Source organism: Natator depressus, chromosome 1 (assembly GCF_965152275.1).
Source record: "Natator depressus isolate rNatDep1 chromosome 1, rNatDep2.hap1, whole genome shotgun sequence".
NCBI classification, from domain to species: domain Eukaryota; kingdom Metazoa; phylum Chordata; order Testudines; family Cheloniidae; genus Natator; species Natator depressus.
Window position 1 is genome coordinate 117513103 of NC_134234.1, and position 27842 is coordinate 117540944.

At 43.7% G+C, this 27842-nt stretch overlaps 1 protein-coding gene across 2 annotated transcripts in view; it reads left to right on the plus strand.

The window, feature by feature from the left end:
* Positions 1-3698: 3698 nt before the first annotated feature.
* The window catches only part of REV1 (REV1 DNA directed polymerase), a 93206-nt gene continuing 69062 nt past the window's right edge, over positions 3699-27842 (plus strand). The window contains exons 1-4 of one of the 2 annotated variants that reach the window (XM_074965064.1): positions 3699-3761; positions 21316-21382; positions 22701-22833; positions 26602-26770. In XM_074965064.1, the coding sequence (XP_074821165.1) occupies positions 21326-21382; positions 22701-22833; positions 26602-26770 (359 nt within the window). In that variant the 5' untranslated portion in view covers positions 3699-3761; positions 21316-21325. The remainder of the gene's footprint in view (positions 3762-21315; positions 21383-22700; positions 22834-26601; positions 26771-27842) is intronic. The other variant, XM_074965072.1, reaches the window with a different exon arrangement.

Sequence of the window (27842 nt, forward strand, 5' to 3'; positions counted from 1 at the left end):
TGATCCTCTCCCATGAGAACTGACTGGGGGTTACATTTAGTCAATGCAGCGTTATGGCTAAACATTCCTTACATGTCTGTCTTTACATCAATAGCAGTTTTATTTAATAAACCTGAAGAGTCCCTGCAGCTGCATGCAGTCTAAACTCAATCTGAACCTCTACCCCAATATAACGCGGTTCTCGGGAGCCAAAAAATCTTACCGTGTTATATCGAACTTGCTTTGGCCTTGAGCATTTCCATTATTAATACAGTATTTGACACAAGAAGTTTTATTCTTGGTATTGTTTGAGAAAGGGTGCATCTGATGTCATCCTTCACATCAAGCCTAGGGTCGGGGCTCACAGCCTGGTGCCAGGGTTTGGGCTCGTAGCCCTGCACCTCCACACAGGGGTCGGTGCTCACAGCCATGCATCGCGGTTGGGGCTCACAGCCCAGCGCAGGTGTCGGGGCTCGCAACTTGCAGCCGTGCGCTGGGGTCCGGGCTCGCAACCCCCCACATAACCAGGTTGTGACCCCCCGAGGGGTCGTGACCCCCAGTTTGAGAACCAGTGTTGTAGACGAGACAGAAAACCATTTTTGCTTTACTGTGTTATATCCAAATTTGTGTTATATCGGATCGCGTTATATCGGGGTAGAGGTGTATATAAATGTGTCAGTAAAATAGTGTCATGCAGATTGTGGCTAAATATAGATATAAATACTAAGTGGGTGAATAAAGCTATATCTGTGGTGTCCAACCTTTTGCACGGGAGGGCTGAGCATATTATTTCAAAAACACCAGTGGGCCACAATCAGTACGTAGGGGCAGATTCTCTCTACTGTTCCATCTCCTGGGTGCTGCCTGTGTGGAAAATACATGCAGGTCGAATGCTAGGGATTCCACCAGCATGCAGGTTTCATGACGACAGGAACAGGGAGTAACTAGACCATGTTGTGTTCTGGCTATCCCCAGCTGGTTTATGGTCTGTAAGGGACTGCTGCCAGCTGCCGTAAGTTAAAACAGCCTCTGGACTGCTCTAACTTGGACTGGCGTGAAGAATCAGGGAGCTGTAACTGATTGTTGGTTCTCATCTTCTCCACTCTTGGGCTCCCCGGGTGACTGTAGGCAGTGCTCCCCTTGTCTTCAGAAGACCCAAATGATCTCCAATCTTGCTTGTCCTGGGGCTTCCACAGCCCAGCAGGAAAGCGGACAATGGAGCAGTCAGAGCCACACTCCTTCCTCTGTGATGCAACAGGCAGCCAGCAGAGATGTCCTTGCAACCATAATTCCACTTTTTCTGCATATGTATTGACAGTCTTTCATTACATGAATAACCCTGGGAATCAGGGGAGGTCTATAGGTACTCATATGGGGACAGATCCTTGGCTGTGCCAAGGAAGGGGCTGGCTTTACATGTCACTCCAACATAAAGTAGAGTAGTCGGAGGACAGGAAGGGGGAATAGTTAGATATCTACATTTATGCTGGCTCACAACAGTCCATAGAGACACTCTGGCAGCCAGGAATCACTAGAGAGAGCATAGCGTGCTGGGCCAAGTCCCCTATATTGAGCCTGGTAAGAAGAGTAGCATGGGAGCCTCTATTGTAGTGCTATATTCTCTGAGGACTTCCCCATGCTAGGAAATCCTCAACCGGCCCTTTAAACCACGTTAAACTATGTGTTGCATGGAATTATATGAGATTAGCACTTTATTGTAACAGAGAGCAGAATTTGGCCCAGCCCCGGAGCACCCACGGAGTTGGCGCCTATGGGTACATCAATTCATCTAGATATTTATCTAGTTTTACAACAGACTACATAAAAAGCACTAGCCAAGTCAGTACAAACTAAAATTTCACACAGACGATGACTTTATACTGCTCTATATACTATACACTGAAATGTGAGTACAGTATGTATTTACATTCCAGTTGATTTATTTTATAATTATAGGGTAAAAAAAAGAAAGTAAGCAATTTATCAGTAACAGTATGCTGTGACACTTATGTATTTTTATGATTTTGTAAATAAGTAGGTTTTAAGTAAGGTGAAACTTTGTGTGTGCAAGACAAATCAGACCCCTGAAAGGGGTGCAGTAGTCTGGAAAGGCAGAGAAAAGCCAAGAGTGAGCTGGCCACTCAGACACCTTAACTTCCACTGGGGCTGGCTGACAGTGCCTGGAGGAGCTGTAATTTGCCTCTGATCTCTGACTTTCCCCTAGTACTGAGCTTAGTTCAGCAGGGCTTCAGAGCCTACTATTTGATCACCTACACGGTAACCCACGAAGGGCAAACGGGATCTCTCGCTGAGAGGAGCCCCTCCCCAAATCTTCACCCTGCAGAGCTGCTCATCAATAAACATGTAAAAGAAAAGTATCGAGGTAGCCGTGTTAGTCTGTATCCACAAAAACAAGGAGTCCGGTGGCACCTTAAAGACTAAGAGATTTATTTGGATATAAGCTTTCGTGGGTAAAAAACCTTCAGATGCATGGAATGAAAATTATCTGAAGACGTGGGGTAATTTTCACTCCATGCATCTGAAGAAGTGGTTTTTTACCCACGAAAGCTTATGCCCAAATAAATCTGTTAGTCTTTAAGGTGCCACCGACCTCCTTGTTGTTTATAAAAAGAATAGGAGTACTTGTGGCACCTTAGAGAGTAACAAATTTATTTGAGCATAAGCTTTCGTGAGCTACAGCTCACTTCATTCCACTGCATGCATCCGATGAAGTGAGCTGTAGCTCAGGAAAGCTTATGCTCAAATAAATTGGTTAGTCTCTAAGGTGCCACAAGTCCTCCTTTTCTTTTTGCAGATACAAACTAACACGGCTGCTACTCTGAAACTTGTTTATGTAAAAGAAAAATTCATCAAGAGTATGAAAAAATGTTTACCTGCTTTAGTGATGCCAAAGTTTAACTCCCCGCCAGCTTCCCCACTCCCTGCTGTGCAATGGGGCAGAATCCCCCCCCCCCGATTAACCACACACCCGGGATGGTCGAGCTGGGGCGCGGGGGAGCCATGCACACCCCGGTCAGAGCCTTTTCTTAGAGCGGGTGAAGGCAGGTTCCTCAAACGCCCGGGAATCACCCAAGGCGCTGAGGGCGGACCCGTGCCAGCAGGCCGGGGGAGCGCTGGGTGCACCCCAGCCCCGCTGCCGCCCGTCAGGGTGCACAGGGCGCTCCGTGCGGGGAGCAGACTCCACCTGCGGAGCCGCAGCGCACGTGGGCTCCGGCGCCCTGGCTGGCTATAGTCACTCGGCGCAGTCATTGCCTCCCCCCCCACGTTCCTGCCTGTCATTTGGCTGCGGCGCTCCTCATGCTTGCAGAGCAGCCCTCTCCCCGCTAGAGGGCGCCGCTGGCTCCCCTTCCCCGCCCGCGCAGCCAACGAGCGTGGGAGAGAGCGGCAGATAAGCAGGACAGGGGGCCACGAGCTTTTTTTTTTTTTTTTGGCCCGCTTTCCAGACGGTCACGTGCCTAGGAGTCCTCTCGGCGGTGGCGGCTGCGCTGCACGCGACTTCTCAGGGGCGCGCGCCGCTAGGGGGAGCCCTGCGTGGCCGGCGCGAGGCTTGTTGACCGAGCGTCGGTTGGTGGCGCGAGACTCTCTCGCGCCGTGTGTGACGCGTTCACAGGAAGAAGGGGGTGGGCGGGAGGAGCTGGGGACACCGAGAGGCGCGGGCCGGGGCTGTCTGAGCGGAGCGGAGCGCGATGTGAAGCTCCTACACGACCCGGCCGGGCAGGCGCCGCCGCCTAGGAATGTGCGTCTGGCAGACGCGGCGACAGGTGAGCCGCGGGGCGGCTGAGCGAGCGGGCCCCTTCCCCGCGCGGTGCATTCCGGCCCCCGGAGCGCTCAGCGCGTGGAGAGGCGGCCGGGCCCGCGGCCTGCCCCCAACTGCCAGTGACTCCGGCGCGGCCCGCGCGCGCGCCCGCAGCAGCTGCAGGAGGCGGGTGCGGGGCCGCGTAACCGCCCCGCAGTTGCCCGCGCGGGGAGGGGTCGGCGGGGGAGGGGCGCGCGAGCTGCAACTTGGTCGGGCGTGCTGCCGCTGTTAAACCTGCCTGTCTGGGTCACGCAGACCCCCCACCTTGCACCCGTCCGTGTCACATGGGGCCTCTGCCTCAGACACAACACTGGCCAGGGCAGAGCCGGAGTGGTGCAGCCCGGCTAGCGCCCGGATCCCAGCACAGGGGCAGTGTGGGGAGGAGGAGAAGAGCCCGTGGCATGGGCTAGCCCCCCCCCCAGTTCCGCAGCACCCACGCGTCCGGGCCCCGAGCGAGAGCAGTGTGCCTCTGTCTGCGGCTTCCCAGCCTGCCCGTCCCGGCGATGAGCCTGTGTAAGTGTGGCATAGCTGAAAGGAAGGGGTCTGCCTGTGGGAATGCAGGCTCGCAGTGTGTCCGTACGCGCTCAGTGTGTTTCCTGACGCCACTCTCCCCCGCTCACCGTGCTGCCTTGTTTTGCTACCGCCTTAGCAGTGACTCGACCCAGGATAGTAAGCAACAGCTGATGAGAAAAAATGCGCATTGTTACTCTTAAATGGGGAGGGGGGGGTTGTGGAAGCTAAGAGTGGTCAGTGCTGAGCGTCTAGGTTTGTTGACATAAATCGGACACTGCAAGATTTCATCGTTTTTAGTGTGTTGCTGCGCATGTCTAAAATACTACCAAATAATGAAAGATAAAAGATTCCTTGGGTGTGTTTGTAGATAAGGTACAGATGTTTGTTCTTGAATCACTTTTTCTTTCCTTTTTACTTTGTGTGTCGATTTAAGAGCCAGGTCTAATGTGAAAATTCAGTTGCCTAGTACAAAAAAGCAGGAGACTATTGATAGTAGTTATGCTGTCCAAAATGTGTAGAAAAATAAGCTCATGTAGAGGTGGTTTAATTACCAGTAGCTGCCAGACGTCATAGTTAACATAGAACTATTCTAGAGACTAGTCTGTTAAGAGTCAAGATAATTAACATACAAATCCAAAATCTCTGCAGACCTCTTCCTTTGCTATCTTGTCTCAAGTGTGTTGTTAGTGGCCCCACATCACACTGGTCTTTTGTTCCATCCCTTTCTTTCACTGGCTTATTTGACTGAATCTCTTAACTTGTTAGTGAATAATTCCTCCCTGTCAAACTGGAGGTCATTGGTAGGGCAGCATTAGGAAACAAACTCCTTACAGTACCTGCCTTGTTCTTGGCTTGTGAATAATTAAAGATTCTTAACTACTTTGCACATGTATGTTTTTAAGCTGTAAGAATTCAGGTAACAAAAAATGGTTTATTTAGAGCCCTTGTAGTAAAATGTCTGTCTTCTTGCGGATAGAACATTTTTCTTCAATGTTGTGCAGTAGATCACTATTCCCTGCATTATTGGTCAAATATAGTAGTGATCAGGGCTTTCTGGATGGTCTATTTAATTTTTCCTTCCCATTGACCAATGAAATATAGGTATATTGTGGGGCATAACACTGTGTCTCTGGGCACTGGGCTTCAGGCTATCTTGCTGCTGACTCCCTTGACCTAGAAGGTACTGGTCTAGAGAAGTGTCATGTCAGATTTTTCATCTGGCTACTGTTTCAGCTACTCTAAGGAACAAATATTAAGAGTTAGGCCAATAAGTATAAAAATAGGATTTCCAGCAGGTAGAGAAACTTAGTTACCACAGTGAGGCCCCCCTCCCCCCCCCCCAAAAAAAACCCCTAAATTCACTTGTCCTCGGCAATTAGTGAAAGATAAATGTGCTTGATCCCACCATACATTTTCCCAATTTAATCTTTGTTGAATAGAAATAATTTTACAAAGGAGAATATTTTTCCCTCTTTGAATTAGATATTTGCAAAAAAAAATTTAATGACAGATATATTTTCCTTTTTGAGAGCTCCTGACTCCTATTAGCAGTAGTTTTGGGTAGTAGATGTGTAGGGAGGGAACTAAATCTCATAATACTGAAATTTTTCCATTAACGGAATACTATTGGGACCAGTCGGGTGGTAGTTCTGTGCTCTCCAGGCGGAGCAGCAGAATAAGAGGAAAGGGAGCAGAAAAAATGAGAACTGCCATGGAATTGTTCAGGGCTGTGAGGGAGAGCAACTTGAATGGAGACGGCAAGAGGGCAAAGAAATGGCCTGAGCACCATGCAAGGAAGATGACTTTTGTGGGACCCTATGTAAATACATTATATGAGTTGCTCTAGTGTTTTCACTGAGAAAAAATTACGTAGCACTTCCTGTACATCGTTGTGCCTGTCTTCTCCATTTTAGAAAGCAGACAATATTGCAATTGAAAATACTAATATTGTCAGGAATGAAGGATTCTTGTTATGTGCTGCCAGCTATGTTTAAGGATGGTGCATTGGCAATCATGGGGTAGAAACCCAAAATAATAGTGTATGAGCCTGGGGGAGAACTGGTCTTTCCACTTGCCAGCTTCTTCAGGAGCAGGGAATGTACAAGGTAGCTTTAAATTCCATGGGTTGTGGAGCGCATCCACTATAGGCCTCTGTTCTCAAAACTGATTGAAGAGTGTCACTGCTTTGGAGTTGCACATTGTGGCTATTTGATCATGGTATATCAATTGGATGAGCTTCACTCTTTCTGATATAATTGACTCACTGAGGCAATCCACGGTCACATTGTGGATCACTGCAAAATTTGACTCTGAGGAAGCTAAAAAATGGTGACTTGTGAAACTTAGGGCTTGTCTGCACTTACAGCTGCATTGCTACCTATCCTGATGGAAAAGCTTCTCCTGTTGGGTGTAGGTACGCCACCTCCTCATCAGGTGGTAACTTTGTCCAGAAGTGCTGAGCAGTGTAGTTATATCAAATAAGTTTGTACTGTAGACCAGTGCTTACTTGTTATTCTAAAGTTTTGAGTCTCCCACTTGGTAGTTTTATGTATGCCACAGTCCTGAGACTAAACCAGACTGCTTCTCTATAAGAAAAGAGAGCTGACTGCACTACTTGGGTTTTTGGGTCTTTGTATGTTCACCATGTCCCCTAACCATTGATATCTGGTCAAATCACAACTCCAGGGGTACTTCCTTATCTGGCTTGTCTGAATTCAGCTACGTTCTTGATTTATGGAGGATAAGAGATTACAGTAATCCTGGCAATGTGGAAACTAATAGCAGATGAAAAAATACTGCATCAGGCACATATTCAAGCATGACCATTTTAGCAGAAACATAGAGAGACTGCCTTGGATCCCAGAATTTGATGGATCCTATGAGCACATGCACGCATCCCTCAAGCTTCTACCCAACCTGGGATTGAGGGTATAAACAGCACCACTGCTCCATAATGGTCCCCAGTTCCTTTTCTTGCATTTCAGCGAAAGCAAAAACTTCCGTTTTTAACTTTTTTTTTTTTTTTTTTTTTTTTGGTCTTACTGCAACTTGTATTATTAATGATTTTGTTGCGGGGCACAGGAAAGGGAGTTAATTTAGAGCTTTGGATTATATACTAGTTGCTGTCAGTGTTGGATCCAGTTTAGAAGAAGATGAACTTTCTCTAAAAATGTTTTTCTTGCACGCACAGTTTTCCTTCCTCAAGTGGTCATGAACAGTGACTTCACTTGGCTATGATCTGTGAGTTGTGCGTGTCTTTTTCCCATTGAGCACAGAAAGATGATCTCTTTTAATGAAAGAGGCTGTCAAATACAGTTTCAAGAAAGTCTCCTTTAAAAGGAGACTATCCAAGTACTAATGTGGCTCAGAAAATCATAATGCGAAAGCTGCAGTGGCTTTACAGACTGAAAGGGTTTGTACAAAAGAAAGGTCATTCCATATATCCTCTTCTAAAGAGCACCAGAGACTCTGGGATTTGGGAAGGGTGCAACTGACTTCTTCCTCATAGTTCTGTACCAGGAGGGAGAGCTCTGCTAGCATTTGGGCATGTGGATTGGCCCATGAGGTCAGTTTCCCTAGAGCCTGGGAGTCCTGCAAAGAAAAGGGCTTCCTCAGATCTGGGCCACTTAGTACTATCTCTGCACATCGACTCTGTGGAATTCATTTGCCTGAACCCTTAAAAATTGAACTCTTAGGACCCTATTGGATGGGTTGGCAGAAGAGGTGGACTGTCCTTTGCACTGAACCCAGAGATACCAAAACTGTTATTCCATCTTAGAAGACTTTGGGAAGAATAAGATACACAGATGGCAGCATGCCTCATAGCTCCAGATGATTGCAAGGTCCTCCTTAAAGATGCCCTGCAAAGATGGATGGTCATTTTGTGCCATTTGGGTGTGATGCATGTTTGTTTGTTTCTGCTGTATTATGTAAAAAGTTGTGTGTAAGATTTGTTTTATCTGTTCGTGTTTTACATTGTAAATTTGAGTCACAGTGGTTTTCTTGGACTGGACAGGACGGACAGATAAAACATTAGTAAACATTGAGAGCAGAAGTAAACATGAGTAAATATTGAGAGTAAACATTGAGAGCAGAAGCCATTTTTATTCAGACTATTTAAGGAGATGCTGTTGAGTTGCATTTCTGGAATTGTCCAATTTAAAAACTGTTTCTAATAAAGCAGACTTTAAATATTATAAGAATGGCAGTATTGGGCCAGACCAATGATCCATCTAGCTCAGTATCCTGTCTTCTTACAGTGGCCAGTGCCAGACGATTCAAAGAGAATGAACAGAACAAGGCAATTATTGTGTGATCCCTCCCTTATCATCTAGTCTCAGCTTCTGGCAGTCAGAGGCTTAGGGACACCCAGAGCATGGGGTTGCATTCCTGACCATTAGGGATGTAAATATCCATTTTAAAAGTTATCCATTTAAACAATTAAAATTATATATTTTAAACAGTTAACCAATTAAAGAGAAGGGCAAGAGTCGGCTGGTCGGCCGGGGCTGGGAGCTAACGGTTAGGGTAGGGTAATGGGTAAGACTAATGCTTACCGGTTAACTGTTTAACCATTTAGTATTTTACATCCCTACTGACCATTTTGTCTAATACCCACTGATGGACCTATCCTTGAACTTATCTAATTCTTTTTTTGAACCCAGTTATGCTTTTGGCCTTCACACTATCCCCTAGCAACGAGTTCCTGTTGTGCGAAGAAGTACAGTAAACCCTTGTCATATTGGTGCCCTTTTTCTATGTTGCTCCTAAGCAGCTGTTGCTGTTATGGGGAGTGTCATCTGACCAAAGGCCTATGAAGAGTTAAGAGCATTTTGGAAGGGGTGGGTCAGCCATGTTGTGGGAGGGAATTGAGGAGTATGGGGTAGGGGAACCCCAGATTTGGCAGGGGAGCCCCCAGTCGGAAGAATGGCTGAGCAAGCCCGGCTGCCAACAGGCTGAGGATACTCTTGCTGGCAGCTTCATGCTCCACCCTGGTGAGGGAGGGAAGGGTGGCTGGGGAGGGCACCCTGTGCAGCCTGCAAGGTGGGGGTGGCTCCTAGCATGGACAGCAGAGTTGGGAGTGGGGAAGGCGACAGGTAAGTGCCCTGGGGAGCGAGGTCCCCCGACCACCCACTGCAAAACAGCACAGCCACACCCCGCCACTGGCAACCGAGATGGAGGGGACAGGTCAGTGTTGGGAGGGGGGTCCTGATACTCCCCACTGCAAAATAGCAAACACAACCCAGCCTATTGCCGCTTGCAAGCCAGATGCTGAGGAAGGGAGGAGGAAACCTTTGAGCTGCACCTCTGCTGCTCCCCCGACCCCAGCTTCTCCCCACCCTGAAAATCTCTTCCAGACCCTCTCCTCAAACTCCTTGCTATACATGCTCTCCACACAGGCTCTGTCAGGCAGAGCAAGTAGATGGGGCCGTGTGCATGGTGCTGAAGGTCCAGGTCAGGAGGGGAATGGAGATAGAGTATGCAATTTGGGGGTACCCTATATGCCCCCCCCCCCGCAGTCTGCACCCCTGGAGGTGATGTCACAATGTCACAAATGTTGCTCTTATGTGGTGACTATGTTGCTGTTACCAAGTGGACAATACACAGTAGGGAAAGTGTTCCCAGGTGAAAAGTTGCTCTTACAAGGTGTTGATGCAAACAAATATCTACTGTACTTCTTTGTATTTGTTTTAAACCTGCTGTCTGTTAATTTCATTGGGTGACCACTGGTTCTTGTGTCATGTGAAAGGGTAAATAATTCCTTATTCACTTTCTCTATACCATTCATGATTTTATAGACCTGTATTATATCCACCCATCCCTCTTTGTCATTTCTTTTTCTAAGTTGAACAGTCCCAGTCTTTTTAACCTCTTCTCACGTGGAAGCTGTTCCATACCCCGTGTCATTTTTGTTGCCCTTCTCTGTACTTTTCCAATTTTAATAGATATTTTTTGAGATGAGGTGACTAGAACTGCACATAGTATTCAAGGTGTGGGCATACCATGGATTTATGTAAAGATATTGTGATATTTTTTGTCATCATATCTACCCTTTCCTAATGTTTCCCAGCATTCTGTTGGCTTTTTTGACTGCTGTTGCACATTGAGTAGATGTTTTCCAAGAACTATCCACGATGACTCTGAAATCTTTCTTGAGTGGTGACAGCTAACTTACACCCATCATTTTGTATGTATAGTTGGGATTATTTTTCCAATGTACATTTTTTTGCACTTATCGATATTGAATTTCATCTGCCATTGTTGCCCAATCACATAGTTTTGTAAGATCCCTTTGTAACTCTTACCCATCTCACAGTTTACCCCTTTTTCCAGATCATGTATGAATATGCTGAACAGCACAAGACCCAGTACAGATCCTTGGGGGACCCTATTATTTACCCCTCTCCACTGTGAAAACTGGCCATTTATTCCTACTCTTTATTTTTTGTCTTTTAACCAGGTACTGATCCATCAGAGGACTTTCCCTCTTATCCCATGGCTGTCTACTTTGCTTAAGAGCCTTTGGTGGGGGACCTTGTCAAAGGCTTTCTGAAAGTCCAAGTACACTATATCCGTTCGATCACCCTTGTCCACATATTTGTTGACCCTCCTCCACCCAAATAATTGTAATAGATTGGTGAGGCATGATTTCCCTTTTCAAAAGCTGTGTTGACTCTTCCCCAACATATTGTGTTCATCTGTGTGTCTGATAATTCTGTTCTTTACTATAGTTTTAAACCAATTTGTCTGATACTGAACTTAGGCTTACTGGCCTATAGTTGCCTGGATCGCCTTTTAAAAATAGGTGTTATGTTAGGTGTCTTCCACTTATATGGTACAGAGGCTGATTTAAGCAATAGGTTGGATACCACAATTAGTAGTTTTGCAATATTATCTTAGAGTTCCTTCAGATGTAAGAGTGAATACCATCTGGTCCTGGTGACTTATTACTGTTTGATTTATCAGTTTGTTTCAAAAACCTCCTCTACTGACACCATGAAACTTCTTTTAAAAAATTATGTTAAGTAATTTTAAAGGTTTTTCTGATTTCTTGTAAAGGAGAAGCTTAACTAGAGAGGAGAGCAGTGAAACTGGTCACACACAATTTTGTTAAATGCCTACATTAAATAAACTGGGGAAAAAGTCCTCAAGCAAAACCAGGGCCATTTATTGTTATCTCTAATGTAAAAAGCAAGCAGAAACACAATAACCTCCCATGTTTTAAATACAACATGCACCATCTTTATATTTGGGCTTCCAGATCTGATGAGCTAAATTTAGGATCTTCAGCAATGTGTTCCCCATTTGAAAATAAGTTGTAGTGCACACTCCTTTTAATCTGTTGAATGACCAGCAGCTGTCAACTGTCATCATTTTAGAAAGGTTCTCTCATTTATATTTCTTTCTCATACAGGAGGGAGAAAGGATTCAGCCACACTGGCTTAAAACATTCCTCCCTTCTTCCCACAAAAAATGGCAGGAGCGAATCTACTTGCTTGGACCTGTCTGCCATCAAGAGAAGGCAAATCAGAAACTGTTTAAAAGTATGAATGGCTTGAGAAGAGGGTGTTGAAGGAGTGGGAGAAGAGAAATAGTATACATAAAAGTTCTACTTGAAGATGGCATCCAGTAAAGCTGCAAGTCATGTGTTTTATCCAGGGGAAGGCTACTTTTAACTTGAGGCCTTCCTGCATCCATCTCCACAAAGCAAAGATGTGGCTGTGCTCTGGATGCTGTTTTAGGCGTCTGCTTCAAGGTAGACACCTTCAGACCTCTCCAGGCCAAGAATGATTGAGACTTGACTGTCATTTGGAGGCCTTGAGATCTGAGGAGCTCTGCTTTCTCCAAAGAGAATAAGGTGATGTCCCCAAGACAGAGACCACTGTATAACCTCAAGGAACTTGGTGCCTCTGAACATCACTTCAGTTGAATCTGGAAGAGAATATCAGACAGAAATAATTTCCATGTGCTGAGAGAAGGTCCTGAAACTAGTAAGTTAGGATGGGAACGCAGCACTTCAAAGTAAGCATAGAGGCACACTGTACTGAGAAGGCAATAGTTCTGGCAAAGCTTTGAGGCCATCACATTGCTAAATCCCAAAAGAATATGAATACATGAGGGAAATTATGAAGCTAATCAACCACAGTATGTTGAATTCTGTGCCTATGAATTGTGGCAGTGGCAAGCCATGTCCTTACCTGAAGGAGCTGCTGACTCTTCAACTCAAAGACTAATCGAGCCAAGTAACTAAAAGTATTAAAAGGAATTGCTGGGAAGAGCCACTTGTGGGACTCGGAAACAAGGGGAATAGAGGAAAAAACAAAACTCTGTTGAAACTCAAGCTGATGTCCCAAGGAACAGAAGAAAGCTGCCGCTGGTTAAACAGCTACAGTTGTGATGAGCTCCGAAGCTGATTGTGACTAGCAATGATCAGAAACACTGTTCCTACAGGGCAGTGAGACATTGCCAGTTGGTCTTAGAATGAGTCCGGCGTGCTTGTGTTTCGGAGGATGTAAGAGTTGGATGTAGTGCACAACAATAAAATTAGTATCTTGTCTAAACGTGGCCTGCACAACATTTGAGCAGCCTGTATTCACTGCTGCGCCATCTATTTTCAGCCTGACTCATGTTGACTTGAGCTGTTATGTATTCATCCCCACAATTCCTAAAGTTGCTTTTATTCTTTGTGTATCACAATCAGTTGTCCCAGATTCCAAATGTACTGTCATAATGTACAATGCTGATGCACACAGATACTTGTTCAACAACAGACCTGTGTATGGCTCCATCAGCAAACACAGTAATAAACCTAGCTTTCTGTATTCGTGTGAGACACTTGTGTAAGAGACTTTATAATTGCTTGCTGTGACAAATATGACAATTTCCTACAATATCTGTGGGAGATATTACCGTATTAAGTGTATGTATCATTGTGAGCCAGGGATTTTATGTATTTCCATGAGGGGTTGGAGCGTGGCCACAGCCCTCCCGTAGCCAAGAACAGTGGGGGGTGATTAGGCAAAATCACTCAGGTTGCAACACCTTCTAGCTGGAGAGGCTCTTGTATACTAGTTCAGACTGGATTCTCCAGAGACCATCTGGTAAAGAGAGGCCTTTTAGATAATATATTGAGTTTAAACTGACTCAGGGTCGGACAGAAAGTTCTGTCTAGGGGGGTGACCCCAAGTGCTTATGGAAGGCTTGGAGGGATTGACACCTACCATTTGGAGTTGGGGTGACCTCTGATAAGCTTTTTAGCATGTGCATTGGTTCTTTTATTGTTTTTAATATGTTTGGTCTGTAATCCTTTCATTTTAAGAATAAATGTGTGGTAACTCATAACTGTTTGCAGTTATGTTGTTCATAACTTTTTGAAGAGTTACAAAGCACAGAGGCTGGGCTGACTAAGTTTGGTTTGCTGGGAATAACACAGTGTAGGCAGGAAACTGTGCAACCACAGTTCAGAAGGGAGAGAGAGATTGGCCTCCTCCCAAGAGAGGTGACAGCTGAGAAACAAAGAGTGGGTGCCCATGCTGGACATCGGGGGGGGGGAGGGGGAGAATACAGGTGCAGTTGTCATGAACTGTGACACTTGTATCTAAAAATCTTTCACTTCTTAGGTGTTAACTTAGTTTGATCCAAGATTAAGGCCATTTTGGCCTGCAGATCGCAAACTGAAGACAATTTCAAAATCTCAGAAATTGAAATTATATTTAGCAACACTGTGTAGAACTTCTGTATCTCCTCAAGTTGCATTTTCTGGAGCAATGTAGTAATAGGAGTTTCTTGGGACAAAATGACATTTCCTGCTACCGTGTATTTCACATGAGCAGTCATGTACATATAGGGAATTTAATTTTAAACGGCTTTAATACTCATGATTTTTGCAAATTACACAACATTTCACTTTTCTGACACACGACTATGGATCAGCTTTTCATAGATTCTGGAAAGTGAGTTTTACTATTGACTTCTCATACTCCTTAGCTTACTGTTTTGTGTCACATGCTTTATTCTTCATCGAGGGTTTTCCGTTTTATCTTTTGATTAAGGCTTGTTGGCCTTCTTACTCCAAACTCTCTCTCCCCTTCAACACCCTCCCCCAGAAAGTGGCAGTGTATGGTCCAGAAACTTTTCCAATGTTTTTTAGTCAGCCAGTTCTATGCATGTAATTTTTATACAGATATGGTTAAAACACTAGTAGTCAGGGATTGATTGGATTAAAATTGCCTGACTGGCCCTGACATCAGCAACTGCTTGCAGTTGCAAATGACTGTAATGGTATTAGAGGTCATTCCCTCCTAAAATCAGCTCAAACTACTCTAACAGTATCAGGTCATCAAGTTTATAGTTCATTTTGTTATAAAATGATATTGTCAATCCAAGAACTTCAAAAATCCTGAAAAGTTTTTTTTAATTGTCTGTGTCATCCCGTTCCTCCCTCCTCCCTGCATTATATGTTGGCATGTAGGCTGATTTTAAACTCCAGTTGCCCCATCCCTCAATGTTTTAGGGTTACTAACACTCAAAAATGTATTGTAACACAATTTTGTCCCCTGCTGCAGGAGCTCTTGCTAGAAGACACAACCGAGAATGAGACTCCATTGTGCTCGGCATTGTACAAATGCATCATAAGAGAGTGTGCTTGCCAGTGATGGGTTTGTGAGGTGGGAGCTGGAACTGAGAGCCATGAAATGCATATAGGGCCACAAAACATCCATTAGATGAAAACAATTTTTAATCCTTGCTGAGCTGAATTCAAAGTGGTCAGCTACAGATGAAAGGTTCTGTAGCTCATTAGCAATGTCCTGAGGCATCCAGTCTCCCACAAGTGCTAATGTTACAGCCTCAGAAAGGAGGCATGCATTCTAGAATGATAAATTTACCAAATGTATTTTGTGACCTTTTTGGAGTTACTCAGGCACGGTCTTCCAGTGTGGAGAAACGGAGAATCTCCCACACGTTGCTCTCAGTCTTTAATGCATAATATAATAAAGTGCTGCACTCTGTTCTTAAAGGAACAGCTCTCATTAACCAAACACAAATACTAAAAATGCCACAGTAAAACAAATATTGGCTAGGACCGTCAAGCAATTAAAAAAATTAATCGTGATTGATCGTGAGATTAAACAGTAGAAATCCATTTATTTAAATATTTTTGGATGTTTTCTACATTTTCAAATATATTGATTTCAGTTACAGCACAATACCAAGTATATAGCGCTCACCTTATATTTTTGCTTACAAATATTTGTGCATTAAAAAACAAAAGAAACCATATTTTTCAATTCACCTCATATAGGGAATTACAAGTACTGTAATGCAAATTGAAGTTACAAATGTAGAATTATGTACAAAAAACTGCATTCAGAAACAAAACAATGTAAAACTTTAGAGCCTACAAGTGCACTCAGTCCTACTTGTTCAGCCTGTCACTCAGACAAACAAGTTTGTTTACATTTGCAGGAGATGATGCTGCCTGCTTCTCGTTTACAGTGTCACCTGAAAGTGAGAACAGACGTTCGCAAGGCACTGTTGTAGCCGGCATTGCAAGATATTTACATGCCAGATGTGCTAAAGGTTCATATATCCCTTCATCTTCAACCACCATTCCAGAGGACATGCGTCCATACTTATGATGGGTTCTGCTCGATAACGATCCAAAGCAGTGCAGACCGATGCATGTTCACTTTCATCATCTGAGTCAGATGCCACCAGCAGAAGATTGATTTTCTTTTTTGATGGTTCGGGTTCTATAGTTTCCATATCAGAGTTTTGCTCTTTTAAGACTTCTGAAAGCATGCTCCACATCTCATCGCTCTCAGATTTTGGAAGGCACTTCAGATTCTTAAATCTTGGGCTGAGTGCTGTAGCTATCTTTAGAAATCTCACATTGGTACCTTCTTTGCGTTTTGTCAGATCTGCAGTGAAAGTGTTCTTTAAACGAACAATATGTGCTGGGTTATCATTCAAGACAGCTATAATATGAAATACATGGCAGAATTCGGGTAAAACAGCAGGAGACATGCTATTCCACCCCAAGGAGTTCAGTCAAAATTTAATTAACTCATTTTTTTTTTTTAAAATGAGTCATCAGCATGGAAGCGTGTTCTCTGGAATGGGAGCTGAAGCATGAAGGGGCATACGAATGTTTAGCATATCTGGCATGTAAATACTTAGCAGTGCCTGCTACAAAAGTGCTATGTAAACGCCTATTCTCACTTTCTGGTGACATTGTAAATAAGAAGCCAGCAGCATTATTGCCCGTAAATGAAAACAAACTTGTTTGTTTTAGGAATTGGCTGAATAAGAAGTAGGACTGAGTGGACTTGTAGGCTCTAAAGTTTTACATTGTTTGTTTTTGAGGGCAGTTATGTAACAAAAAAAAGTGTACATTTGTAAGTTGCACCTTCACCATAAAGAGATTGCATCATGGATGAGGTGAATTAAAAATACCATTTCTTTTTATTGTTTTTACAGTGCAAATATTTGTAATAAAAATAATATAAAGTGAGCAGTGTATGCTTTCTATTCTATGTTGTAATTTAAAACAATATATTTGAAAATGTAGAAAAACATCCAAAAATAAAAATAAATTTCAATTGGTATTCTATTGTTTAACAGTGCGATTAAAACTGCGATGAATTGTGATTCATTTTTTTAAGTTAATCGCATGAGTTAACTGTGATTAATCAACAGCCTTAATATTAACACAACACCCAGTTCACTTCTGCATACATTGTATTGGAGTATAAAATCATTCCACCAATTACTCCAGACTCCTTACTAGAGCTAGTTATGAATTTTCTAATGAATCCTTTTTAGTTGGAAAATGCCAATTCACTGAAACTGAAACAGTTCCTGGGAACATACCAGTTTCAGTGAAACTTTTGTAGGTTCAGGATGGAATTTCTGGTCAAAACCAGAGAGCGAGCAAGCATGCAACCAACCAAGGATAGCCAGTAGCCTGATGGTTAGGGTACTCAGCCTGTGGGAGACTTTGCGCTGAAGTCCCAACTCTGCCTGATTCAGACCAGAGACTTGGACCGAGGTGTCCCACATCCCAGATGAGTGGGTCAGGGACCATAGTTCTTGAATGCTGGTCCAAAGGGCTTGTAGGAGCTAGTCAGTTTCACCCTGCCACCCAGTGAGCTGCTAACAGTTGGCAAAACTAGAAGCTGAACTCTGACAGAGCACTCTAGTCATGGGCAATGGGTGGAGCCCCCCTTTGGGGAGGCTAGCCCCCGGCTCTGCCCCTTCCGCCCACCCCCACATTCAGCCGCAAGAACCCCGGACCAGCTACAGTCCTGAGCACAGAGGAGCCCTGGGCCAGTCGAAGCCCAGTCCCGTCCCGTCCCTGTTCCCCCCCCCCCCCCCCCCCGAAAGAGCCTCGGGCCAGCCACAGAGACACCTCTTCTCTCCTCCCCTCCCCTCCCCTCCCCAGACCCAAGTTGCCCCAGGGAAAAATGTCTCTTCGGAGATACTTTTGATATGCCGCATGCTGGTTCCGGGGTGGCTGAGGAGGCAGTATTTGCTACTCAACTTCCTGGGTTCCTCAGTAATCTCTCTGCAGTCCAGGGAGATTACCAATGAACCCAGGAAGCTGAATAGCATATACCGCCTCCTTAGCTGCCCCGGAACCTGCATGGGGCATAATAAAGCAAAAACTTCACCACCAAACCCCGCAACTTGGGGTCTGACGACTGCAGTAGCACCAGGGGAGGCAGAGCCTATTATACCTGCCGCCCACGACTCCAGTCCTGGGGTCTGATTGGCTCCCTACTTGTATTTAAACCAAGTGCAGGAACAGGAAATGATCTATGCAATTGGCTTTTCCCTGCTTATGGCTGCTTCTGCCTGTTTCTAATTGCTGGTCCTGCCTCCCGACAGCTGACTCCTGCTTTGCCCTCTGGCCTGTCTCAGTCTGATCTCTTGATATCTCACCCAGCCTGGCTCCTGTTCCAACCAGTAGGTCAGACTACCCATGTCCCAGCTATGACAGTGTGTTCTAACTACCAGGGTATAGAGTCTCTGTCTCCAGCTGGAGCTCTTTCCCCTTGTATAACTAATTAATCATTTGGCCAGGGGGAGAGATTGACTCTCTAGTCACCAAATCAGGCTGAGCATGGAACTAATTAACTCAGTCTCCCACATTTCAGATAAGTGCCATAACCACCAGGCTGATGGCTGTTCTGGGGCTGAGGCAGCTCTGTCTTGCCTTTTGTGAAAAACTTATGGCCTCAGTTTCATCCTGATGCACAATGGGAAAACTTTTGAAATCTCAGAGTTCTATATGGTGGTAAAACTGTTTCTTGCTCAGTTGTTGTCCTCACACTAACTTATGCATGAATTCTCTCCCCTCAAATGGATAATCAGGAGGGTTTGAACCCACAACCTTCAGATCTACAGCACATACCTTTTCCCTTTGAGTGGTAGGAGTTACTGGTTGGGGGAAAGTATAGTGTTATCCTCTCTGTGAGCCAGTTCATACAGGGACATACAACACATGCTTTACCAGTGGGTTACACAAGTATTTGAGAGAGACCAGAAGAGTGCTGAGCATCATAATTCCTAGTTTCTGTTTGTGGTTTGTGTAGCAGCATTTTCTAATGCTCATGGTAGTTGCGGTGGTGTGTTTTCACAAAAGGAAGATGTGGTACATTCTGTCCTGCCTTTGCATTTGGTCTGTGAAGGGTTAGAGAGCCCTTCAGGGGTCAATAGAGCTTCTGGAAGAAGGGGTTATTATAAACCTCAGGAGATTAACCCCCTCTCTGAAATATGTCCACCCATGATCAGTCTTCAAGCCCTAGAGTCTTCTCCCCCCACCCCACCCCTTCCAGGAGAAGCTTGATAAAGCATTTCTTGTAGAAGCTCAGATTAGGAAGTCAAATACACATCCATTCAAGCTGATGATCTATGTAATGAGCATCATGTCATCTTTCATAGCTCTGATCCTTTGAACCAGTAAACATGCACCTCCCTTCCTTCACCTAGTTTTCTGGCTCAGTAGATTCTGTGTGCAGGGAAAGATTACCTTAGCTCTAGCAGTCCAGCGCTGCTGGAGGAAGCCCAATGAATTTCTCCAGGGGGTGCGTGCCTTTGCTGGATTCTTGGGCGAGCTGTCATCGCCAGAAGTGCAAGACTGGATGGGGATTCTTTCTCATCCCAGAGATCTTGGTTCCTCATCAAACTCCTTGAGCTGCAAATGGGAAGATTGTTAATCACTTGTAACCTGAAGACCACAGCACTGATGTCAAATGAACAAGCTGGGCAGAACACATCTGATAATCATTGAAATTCCACTTGCCTAGCCTGTGTTCAGACTTCAAGTGAAGTGGCTGAGTCCCATCTGCCAGGGAAGTTGGAAATGTATCTGAAGTTTTCTGATGACTGCTTATCTCAATGCTTGCAGATCTGCAGCAATCAGTAATGCCAATCCAGGAAAAGGAGGGCTTCTGTGTGACAGACATCATGTTCCCCATCTCTTGAGTTCACCTAATGTATACCTGTCTTTCTGATCACTTGTCCTGATGAAACTAAAAGTAGACAAAATAAGTCTGATTTTTATTGCCCCTGATTGTAGTAGTACTCTGACCTGCTGGCCTTTGGTAGGAGATTACCTTCCCATCTCTTGAGTCAAAAGTCTAGTGTGTCACAAGACTTCAGAAAAGTTGTTTTAAAGGGTCAGCTCATGAAATAGAATCCCTGGTTTATGAGACCATGTCAATAAGGTTAGTCTCCACCTTGCTGATATATAGGAACGTTATGTACAAAAAGAACCTACCTAAAATACCCACCACTAGTGTATCTGAGCACAAGATTGCTCGCAGCTTTTTACTACTTCATGGGCGTTGGAGTTTTTTCAGGAAGGTGTTGGTTACCATTAGGCCTTTTAGGGGTCTGGCATTCTCCTTGCAGGCCACTAAAGGGCACGCAATCTAATAGAAAACCCTTTTATGTTCTCAAGAACCAGGTGACCAGCGTAACTTAAAATATTTCTGCTAGACTGCACCATATTCAAGTTTGAAGTCAAAATTTGGTTCTGTTTAACCTCTCCAGGGGTACGGGCATATTCCCTAAGAGGCAAAGTCACTTTATGGGTTGAGAGAATCTCAGATGTGATATTCTAGGTAGTGACCCGGCAATCACACCACACCAATCGTCAATATTTCAGAATCAATATCAGTGCTTTAGTGAATGTGGATTATTTGGATGCAGTGTTTTTAGGAGCCATAGTCCAATACATTCCCTCTCCTCACCACTATTTCTGTCTCCTCCTATACCTGGAGGTATTGCTATGCATAGCTCAGATGCCAGTATTAAGCTGTTCACAGAAAGGGAGATTTTGGTCTTAGTTTGTAAATTGATTTTTCTGAACAAACCTGGGGGTAAATCAGCTGTCATTTTAACCAAGAGGCACTCCATTAAGCAAAAAGTGACTTTTGTTCTTTTTTGTTTTTTACATAAAAGCATCAACAGCCTTTGAGATTAGATGTAAATCCACTAGTGTAATTAACCAGTGCCTGATACCACGAAAATTGAACCTGCATCCCAAGATGCACTAGATATCAAATACGAAAAATATATATCGCTGACTGGCAATATTGTTCATGGATAGTAGCAATCCTGTTTAAACTGCTTAGAAGTGGTCTGCTATATAAGGTGTATGTTGGACAATAAAAGTCTAGTAAATTATTGTAGATACTGAACACTGTAATGCTGTGTTGTAGTAGCAAGAAGAAAATACTATATTTAGTGCAGGACGTAGCAGGCACCCTGAGGACTAATTTTGGTAAGCATCTCACAGCTCCTAAATAAAGGGTTGTTTTACATTTCACTTTTCTTAGGATTGAATTTGCAACTGCTACATTTATTTTAGCTTCTGATTACGTGCATGAGTATGTTATTGAAAAAGACAGTCTGTTTGCATGCAATCACCGAAGTGGAATTGGAGATGCTGCTAAAAAACAAACCAACCAACCCTTTGTTTTTTGTTTCCTAAGCAGAAGCTTCACTATGAGGCGGGGTGGATGGAGGAAACGAGCCAGTAATGACGATGGCTGGGGGATATGGGTATGTTTAAAACCAAAAGGCTTTTTATTGAAAGGGTAAATAAATGCAATGTTCTTGATGCTTTTTTGATTTTTTTTTTTTTTAAATTAACGTGTAAAGGGCCTCAACACACACACACACATGTATTTTCTCCACTTGAAAGAGACTGTCATTCCAAATCATTCCAAAAAACACGTCCTGACTTTCAGAGGTGTTCAGCAAAGGCATCCAATAAATTGCACTTATTTACTAGTCCATGTTCATTGGGTCTTATTTTAACATTCCAAACTCTTGAGCAACTTTCAACAGTCTCCAGTTTAAAAACAAAAGAACAACCTACTGAAAGAATTAATGTTTTCTCCACTCTTTTCTTTCCCCCTCCCCTTGGAAAAAATAATAGATTGACTTTACACCAAAAATGGGCCGTTCGATATTTTTTAGCCCTGCAAAGTAGGAATAGAAGCTTTTTTGCCATTGGGGAGATTATATGATAGGTCCATTTTTGAGAGATTTGAAGTTACAGTTTTCCTCTTCATCTAAATCCTTTACAGTTGGACATGTGATAACAAAGGCACCCAAATTTAGATAAGTGTATACCACACCACCCTGTGTCATGTACATTTAGGAAGAAAGAATTCATGAATTATTTCAGGAAAATTCTATGGCCTGTATTTACAGGAGGTCAGACTAGATGATCACAGTGGCCCCTTCTGGCTTTGGAATCTCTGAAGGTTAATGCGTTTGAGTCTTTGCCCTATCCTTGGAGCACATAGATCATGAATTATCATCCAGACTCACCCTCTGTGGCTTTATTAATTTTCATTTGACTTTATTACTAACTCAAACAATAAGAAAACATAAACCACAGCCTAAGCTTCCTATCTGAGTTTGACTTTCCCTAGGGTTTCTCCAGAATTTCTTCTGAATTAGATCATTCTTCCTTAGAGAGCCACTCCCATGTCCTTTACAGCCAGAGTAGAGGTAACAAGCCACACCTTCACAGCAGGTCTGCTGACCTAAAATCATTCTGTGTGGGATTCTAAACTTCTACCTGCCACCCGGGTGAGTAAATGAAGAGCCTTGCCACATTGCTAGCATGGTGCAACTGTTTAATCAGCAGGAGTTTGGATTAAATGTATTACTCATGGTTTGGAAAAACCGCATATGAATTTTGCAGTTCATCCAAAATGTATTTCAGGAGGGAAAACCAAATTTATACCAACTATTTTCAGGAGGGAATATCTGATTATGAGTTGTCAGTTTTGTAGCTAGGCATCAGAAAGTGAAAATAGTCATTGCTTTGGTTCATGTTTAAACTTCTCTTTTATTTAAATTCTAGGGAGGATACATGTCTGCAAAGGTCCAGAAACTGGAGGATCAGTTCCAGTCAGATGCGGCTATACAGCATCAGAAGGATGGAACTTCATCCAATATCTTTAGTGGAGTTGCCATCTATGTCAATGGCTTTACAGGTGAGGTTTTCATTTTTCTCCAAAACATTAAGTGATCCTCATTTATACTAATGCCTCTCTTAACTGCTGGTGAGGTGTAAAGGAGCCTTATTGTAAATGAGAATCAGGCCTTAAATAGGTATAGCTGAATAAGAATCTGCAGTAGTATAAATAAAATTTAGTTATGATTGTAAAATGTTCCTTGGAACGTTATGGTTAAGGCTCAGGTGGCTTTCTATACAAAATCATTTTCTTCAACTAGTCATAATGTGACAAAAAATATTGTTCCACTTGAAACTTTTTTACAAGCTTGGGTCTCAGACTGGAGTTTTTTCCTAAGTTCGGCAGAATTTGGTCTTACAGTTTGAGTTACCAGAACACTCCCAATGAAATCTTAAGTTGGATGGGTCTTTTCACTCAAGTCAGAAAGCTTAATTTAAAAAACTGAAACTTGATTAGTCGTTTTAGGGCTAATAATTTTCTCTACTTAAGAAAGAAAGAAAGAAAGAAAGATGCTTTAAATTGATATCCATTAGCCATCAAATCAGAATGGCTACTGAAACATTCCATAATGGCATCTGTTTTTATTTTTCAGTTCCAAATGTAAGCATTTTTTCACCATTTAATTATATGTATTGACATTGTTATTAAGCAAGATGTGGACCAATTGGAGAGAGTCCAGAAGAGAGCAAGAAAAATGATAAAAGGTTTAGAAACAGGGCCTATGACAGGGATGGGCAAACTTTTTGGCCCGAGGGCCACATTTGGATATGGAAATTGTATGGCAGGCCATGAATGCTCACGAAACTGGGGGTTGGGATGTGGGAGGGGGTGAGGGCTCTAGCTGGGGGTGCATGTTCTGGGGTGGGGCCAGAAATGAGGAGTTCAGAGTGCGGGAGGGGGCTCTGGGCTGGGGCAGCCCATTGGGGTGTGTGGGGAGGGTGGGGGCTCCAGCTGGGGGTGCGGGCTCTGGGGTGGGGCTAGGGATGAGGGGTTGGGGGTGCAGGAGGATGCTCTGGGCTGGAACCGAGGGGTTCAGAGGGTGGGAGGGGGATCAGGTCTGGGGATTGGGGTGCGGGACGGGGTCAGGGGTGCAGGCTCCGGGCGGTACTTACCTCAAGCAGCTCCTGGAAGCAGCAGCATGTCCCTTCTCTGGCTCCTACACAGAGGTGCAGCCAGGGGGCTCTGCATGCTGCCCCATCCACAGGTGCTGCCCCTGCACTCCCATTGGCCGTGGTTCTTAGCCAATGGGAAGGACAGGGGCAACATGCGGAGCCCCCTGGCTGCCCCATGTGTAGTAGGCGAAGCAGGGATATGCCTCTGCTTCCGGGAGCCATGCGGAGCCACAGCACACATAGAGTGGGGCAAACGCTGGACCCCGTTCCCCAGCAGGAGCTCGAGGGCTGGATTAAAACATCTGAAGGGCTGGATGTGGCCCCCGGGCCATAGTTTGCCCACCCCTGGCCTATGAAGGGTTAAAAAAATAGGGCATATTTAGTCTTGAGAAAAGAAGACAGAGGGGGAATTCGATAAGTCTTCAAATATGTTAAAGGCTGCTATAAAGATAATTGTGATCCGTTGTTCTCCATGTCCACTGAAGGTAGGAAAAGATATAATCAGCTCAATCTGCGGCAAGGTTAGATATTAGGAAACACTTTCTAACTGTAAGACTAGTTAAGGAGTGGAACAGGTTACAAGGGAGGTTGTAGAATTCCTGTCATTGGAGGTTTTTCAAAACAGATTAAACAAATACCTGTCAGGATAGTCCAGGTATACTTGGTCCTACCTCAGCGGAGTGGGAGTGGCTAGATGACCCTCGAGGTCATTTCCAGTCCTTCATTTCTGTGATTCTGTGATAATTGGCAGTAAATGTTTTTCCATCTATCATGTGAATTATTATTGAAATTGAATTTAGGGATCTGGAAATCCAATATGTTTATGTAGTGTTTAAAGAGCTTTTAATTCTGCACCCAGGATAATCCTAACTTTGCATTTCCAAACTGTATCCCAGTCACATTGTCAGGTAGCAGATACTTGGGGTAGGATGATCAGATTTACATTTTGGTGGATGGAGTGGGCTCTTCAGTGCATCATGGCTGAGACAATGTGGCTTATGAATTGAATAAGGAGGAATAAGAGAGAGATGTTGCTTTTAAGGGGCTATTAAGATAAAATGATCTGTGATTAGGTTAGTAAATGTGTTGTGGGGAGTAGGGTTGTAAGATTCATATACAGGAATTAGGCACACATTTCTCCTGGGTTCCACAGAGAAATCCAGAAGCCTTTTTGAAATCTTCCAGAAGCCACTGTTTCAGGGAGCTGTACAGGGGATTATGGGATAGGTACCCATTCAACAGTACAACTGCAGTGGTGAGCAGCACTAGTGTGTAAACAAGGCAAAACTGAAACAGAAATGAAAATCAAAGTAACATGGCTGGCATGGCCATGCTGCACCACTGGCACTTAGTACACTCTCACTGGTTCAATTTTTAGTGTAGATGGGGCCAATTAGTTGAAATATTTTGTGTGTGTTTTTTTTAAAACGGTGGTCTCAACCTTTCCAGGCAACTGTATCCCTTTCAGGAGTCTGATTTGTCTTGCGTACTCCTAAGTTACACCTCTGTTAAAACCTACTTGCTTACAAAATCAGACATAAAAATCCAGAAGTGTCATAGCACGCTATTACTGAAAAATTGCTTACTTTCTCATTTTTACCATACAATTACAAAATAAATCAATTGGAATATAAATATTGTACTTTCATTTCAGTGTATAGTATATAGAGCAGTAGAAACAAGTCGTATGAAATTTTAGTTTGTACTGACTTTGGTAGTGCTTTTTATATAGCCTGTTGTAAAACTAGACAAATATCTAGATGAGTTGATGTACCCCCTGGCTTGAGAACCACTGCTTTAAAGATTGGAAAATTTACCTATAATTCTTCTTCTTTTAAGATATCTTCAGGTAGACTTCCCCTCCCTTCCCCTTACAACTCAGAAGTTTCAGTTTGGGGTTTTAAAATGTTTTTGAGGTAGTAGCCTTTTATTTTTGACTGTTCCTTAAGAATAATTATTGTTTTACACACATGAAAAATTTTACTTTTAATTTCTGAAATGTCATGTTTTTTATGATTGGTTTTTAATTTTTAGGGAATCCCTTGCTTTCTATACAATTCAGGAATTGACTGGGCAGGTTCTAACTGGAACTGACGTATCGGCAGTTGGTCAGTGCATGTAAGAAAAGAGTGGGCTTTTCCTCAACTACTACTATTTCAGAGAGCCAAAAGCTGAAGAGCTTGAGAGAGTTTTCCACCTGAGCTTGAAATCTCAAAATTAGGAATCCTGTGATAATATCAAAAAGAGTTATAAGCAAGTAATTTTCCTTACTTCCTAGGAATAAACTGCTTTCCGTCAAGGCCATATACAACATTTCATTAAATGCATATGGGAAAATACCAATCAAAAGATGTGGACGAAATTCATCTGATTTTGTTGTGTGTTGATGCTTGTGTAAAATGGGCCTTGTTTAACATTTTAAAATTAACCTGATCATGACATCTTTGTTTTTGAAGCAGTCTTTCCAGAAACGACAATTTACCTAAACTTCGGTGGCTTTGTTTACTTGTATTTTGAAGAAATGACTTAAGTCTCTCAAGAAATTAGTGGATTTTCAGAAAAAAGTTGCTCTGCATTCTAATCAACCATGGTTTTAGATTTCTGAGTTTCCATGGTTCTATAAGTGTTCTCATGCAGGAATACTTTTACAGTTGGATTTTTGTTAATTTTACAGATCCTTCAGCTGATGAATTAAGGAGGTTAATAATGTTGCATGGTGGCCAATACCATGTGTACTATTCCAGAGCTAAAACAACGCACATCATTGCCACAAATCTTCCAAATGCCAAAATAAAAGAACTGAAAGGGGAAAAGGTGGTTCGTCCAGAATGGATCATAGAAAGGTAAAATTAGAAGGATAGTGATCTGACTGTTTGTTTCATTTTGCATTTGGTGCATTTCAGTGTGAGCGGCTTCTCCCTTTAAAAAAAAGAAAATGTCTAGAAAAACTACATTCTGAAAGGTTGTATTAGGATTGATTTATGGTTTTATTTTTAATTGAGTATTGTATTTTTATTACAATCCAATTTGTTTTTTATTTGATCAGACCACACACTAGAAAAATTGCAATTTTTGAAGAAAAATCTTGTATATTTCCAGATTTGGGGTGGCCTGTGGCCCTGCTGCCACCACTCTGGTCCGGGGCCCAACCACTCCAGGTAGGGGGAGGCATGGGGCCCCACTACCGCCGGTCCCAGACCACTGCTCAGAGGCAGCGCCTGGGACCAGTTGCCTGGGGCCGATGGAGCAGCAGCCGGTGCCGCTGGCCCTAGGGCCGCCCCAGCTGCTCGGGCGACCCTGAGGTCAGCCACACCAGCCACTGCAGCTGCCGAAGTCATGGAGGTCCTGGAAAGTCACGGAATCCGTGACTTCCGTGAAAGACTCGCAGCCTTACTCATAAGGACTGAAAGTTCCCTCTCCCTGATGTGCCACCCATGAGCCTTAGTAGGTTTTTTAATCAACTGCTGCCTGTACGATGGTGTGTCGGGCTCATCTGGGCTGACATGCCTTATAGGCTTATTGAACACTGAAGTGTTGTCAGGGTTCAGAGATGGAGGAGGTAGTCCTGGGGAGTGAAGAACCCCAATGCTGTGTCCCATATATCTTCCTTGGACCCCATGCAAGGTAGGGAAGGGGTTCCTCACTCCCTATTATCCCCTGGCTTGGGAGTCAGGGAGGAACAGGCAGTGTAGTGGATGAAAGTTGAAGGGACACCCAAACACTCTAATTTTCTTTACTGCCCTACGCCTTCTTCCAGCTTCATTATTTCTGCCTACTTGCCCCCTCCCCCATCTTTGTTTCTGCCTTCCTTTAGCTATTAGGAGGCTAGCCCCAATCCCATGGACATTATGCCAACTGGAAGGGAGCTCAGTCCTGTGTAGTTCCTGTTTTATGCAAGAAGTTCTCACTTTATGT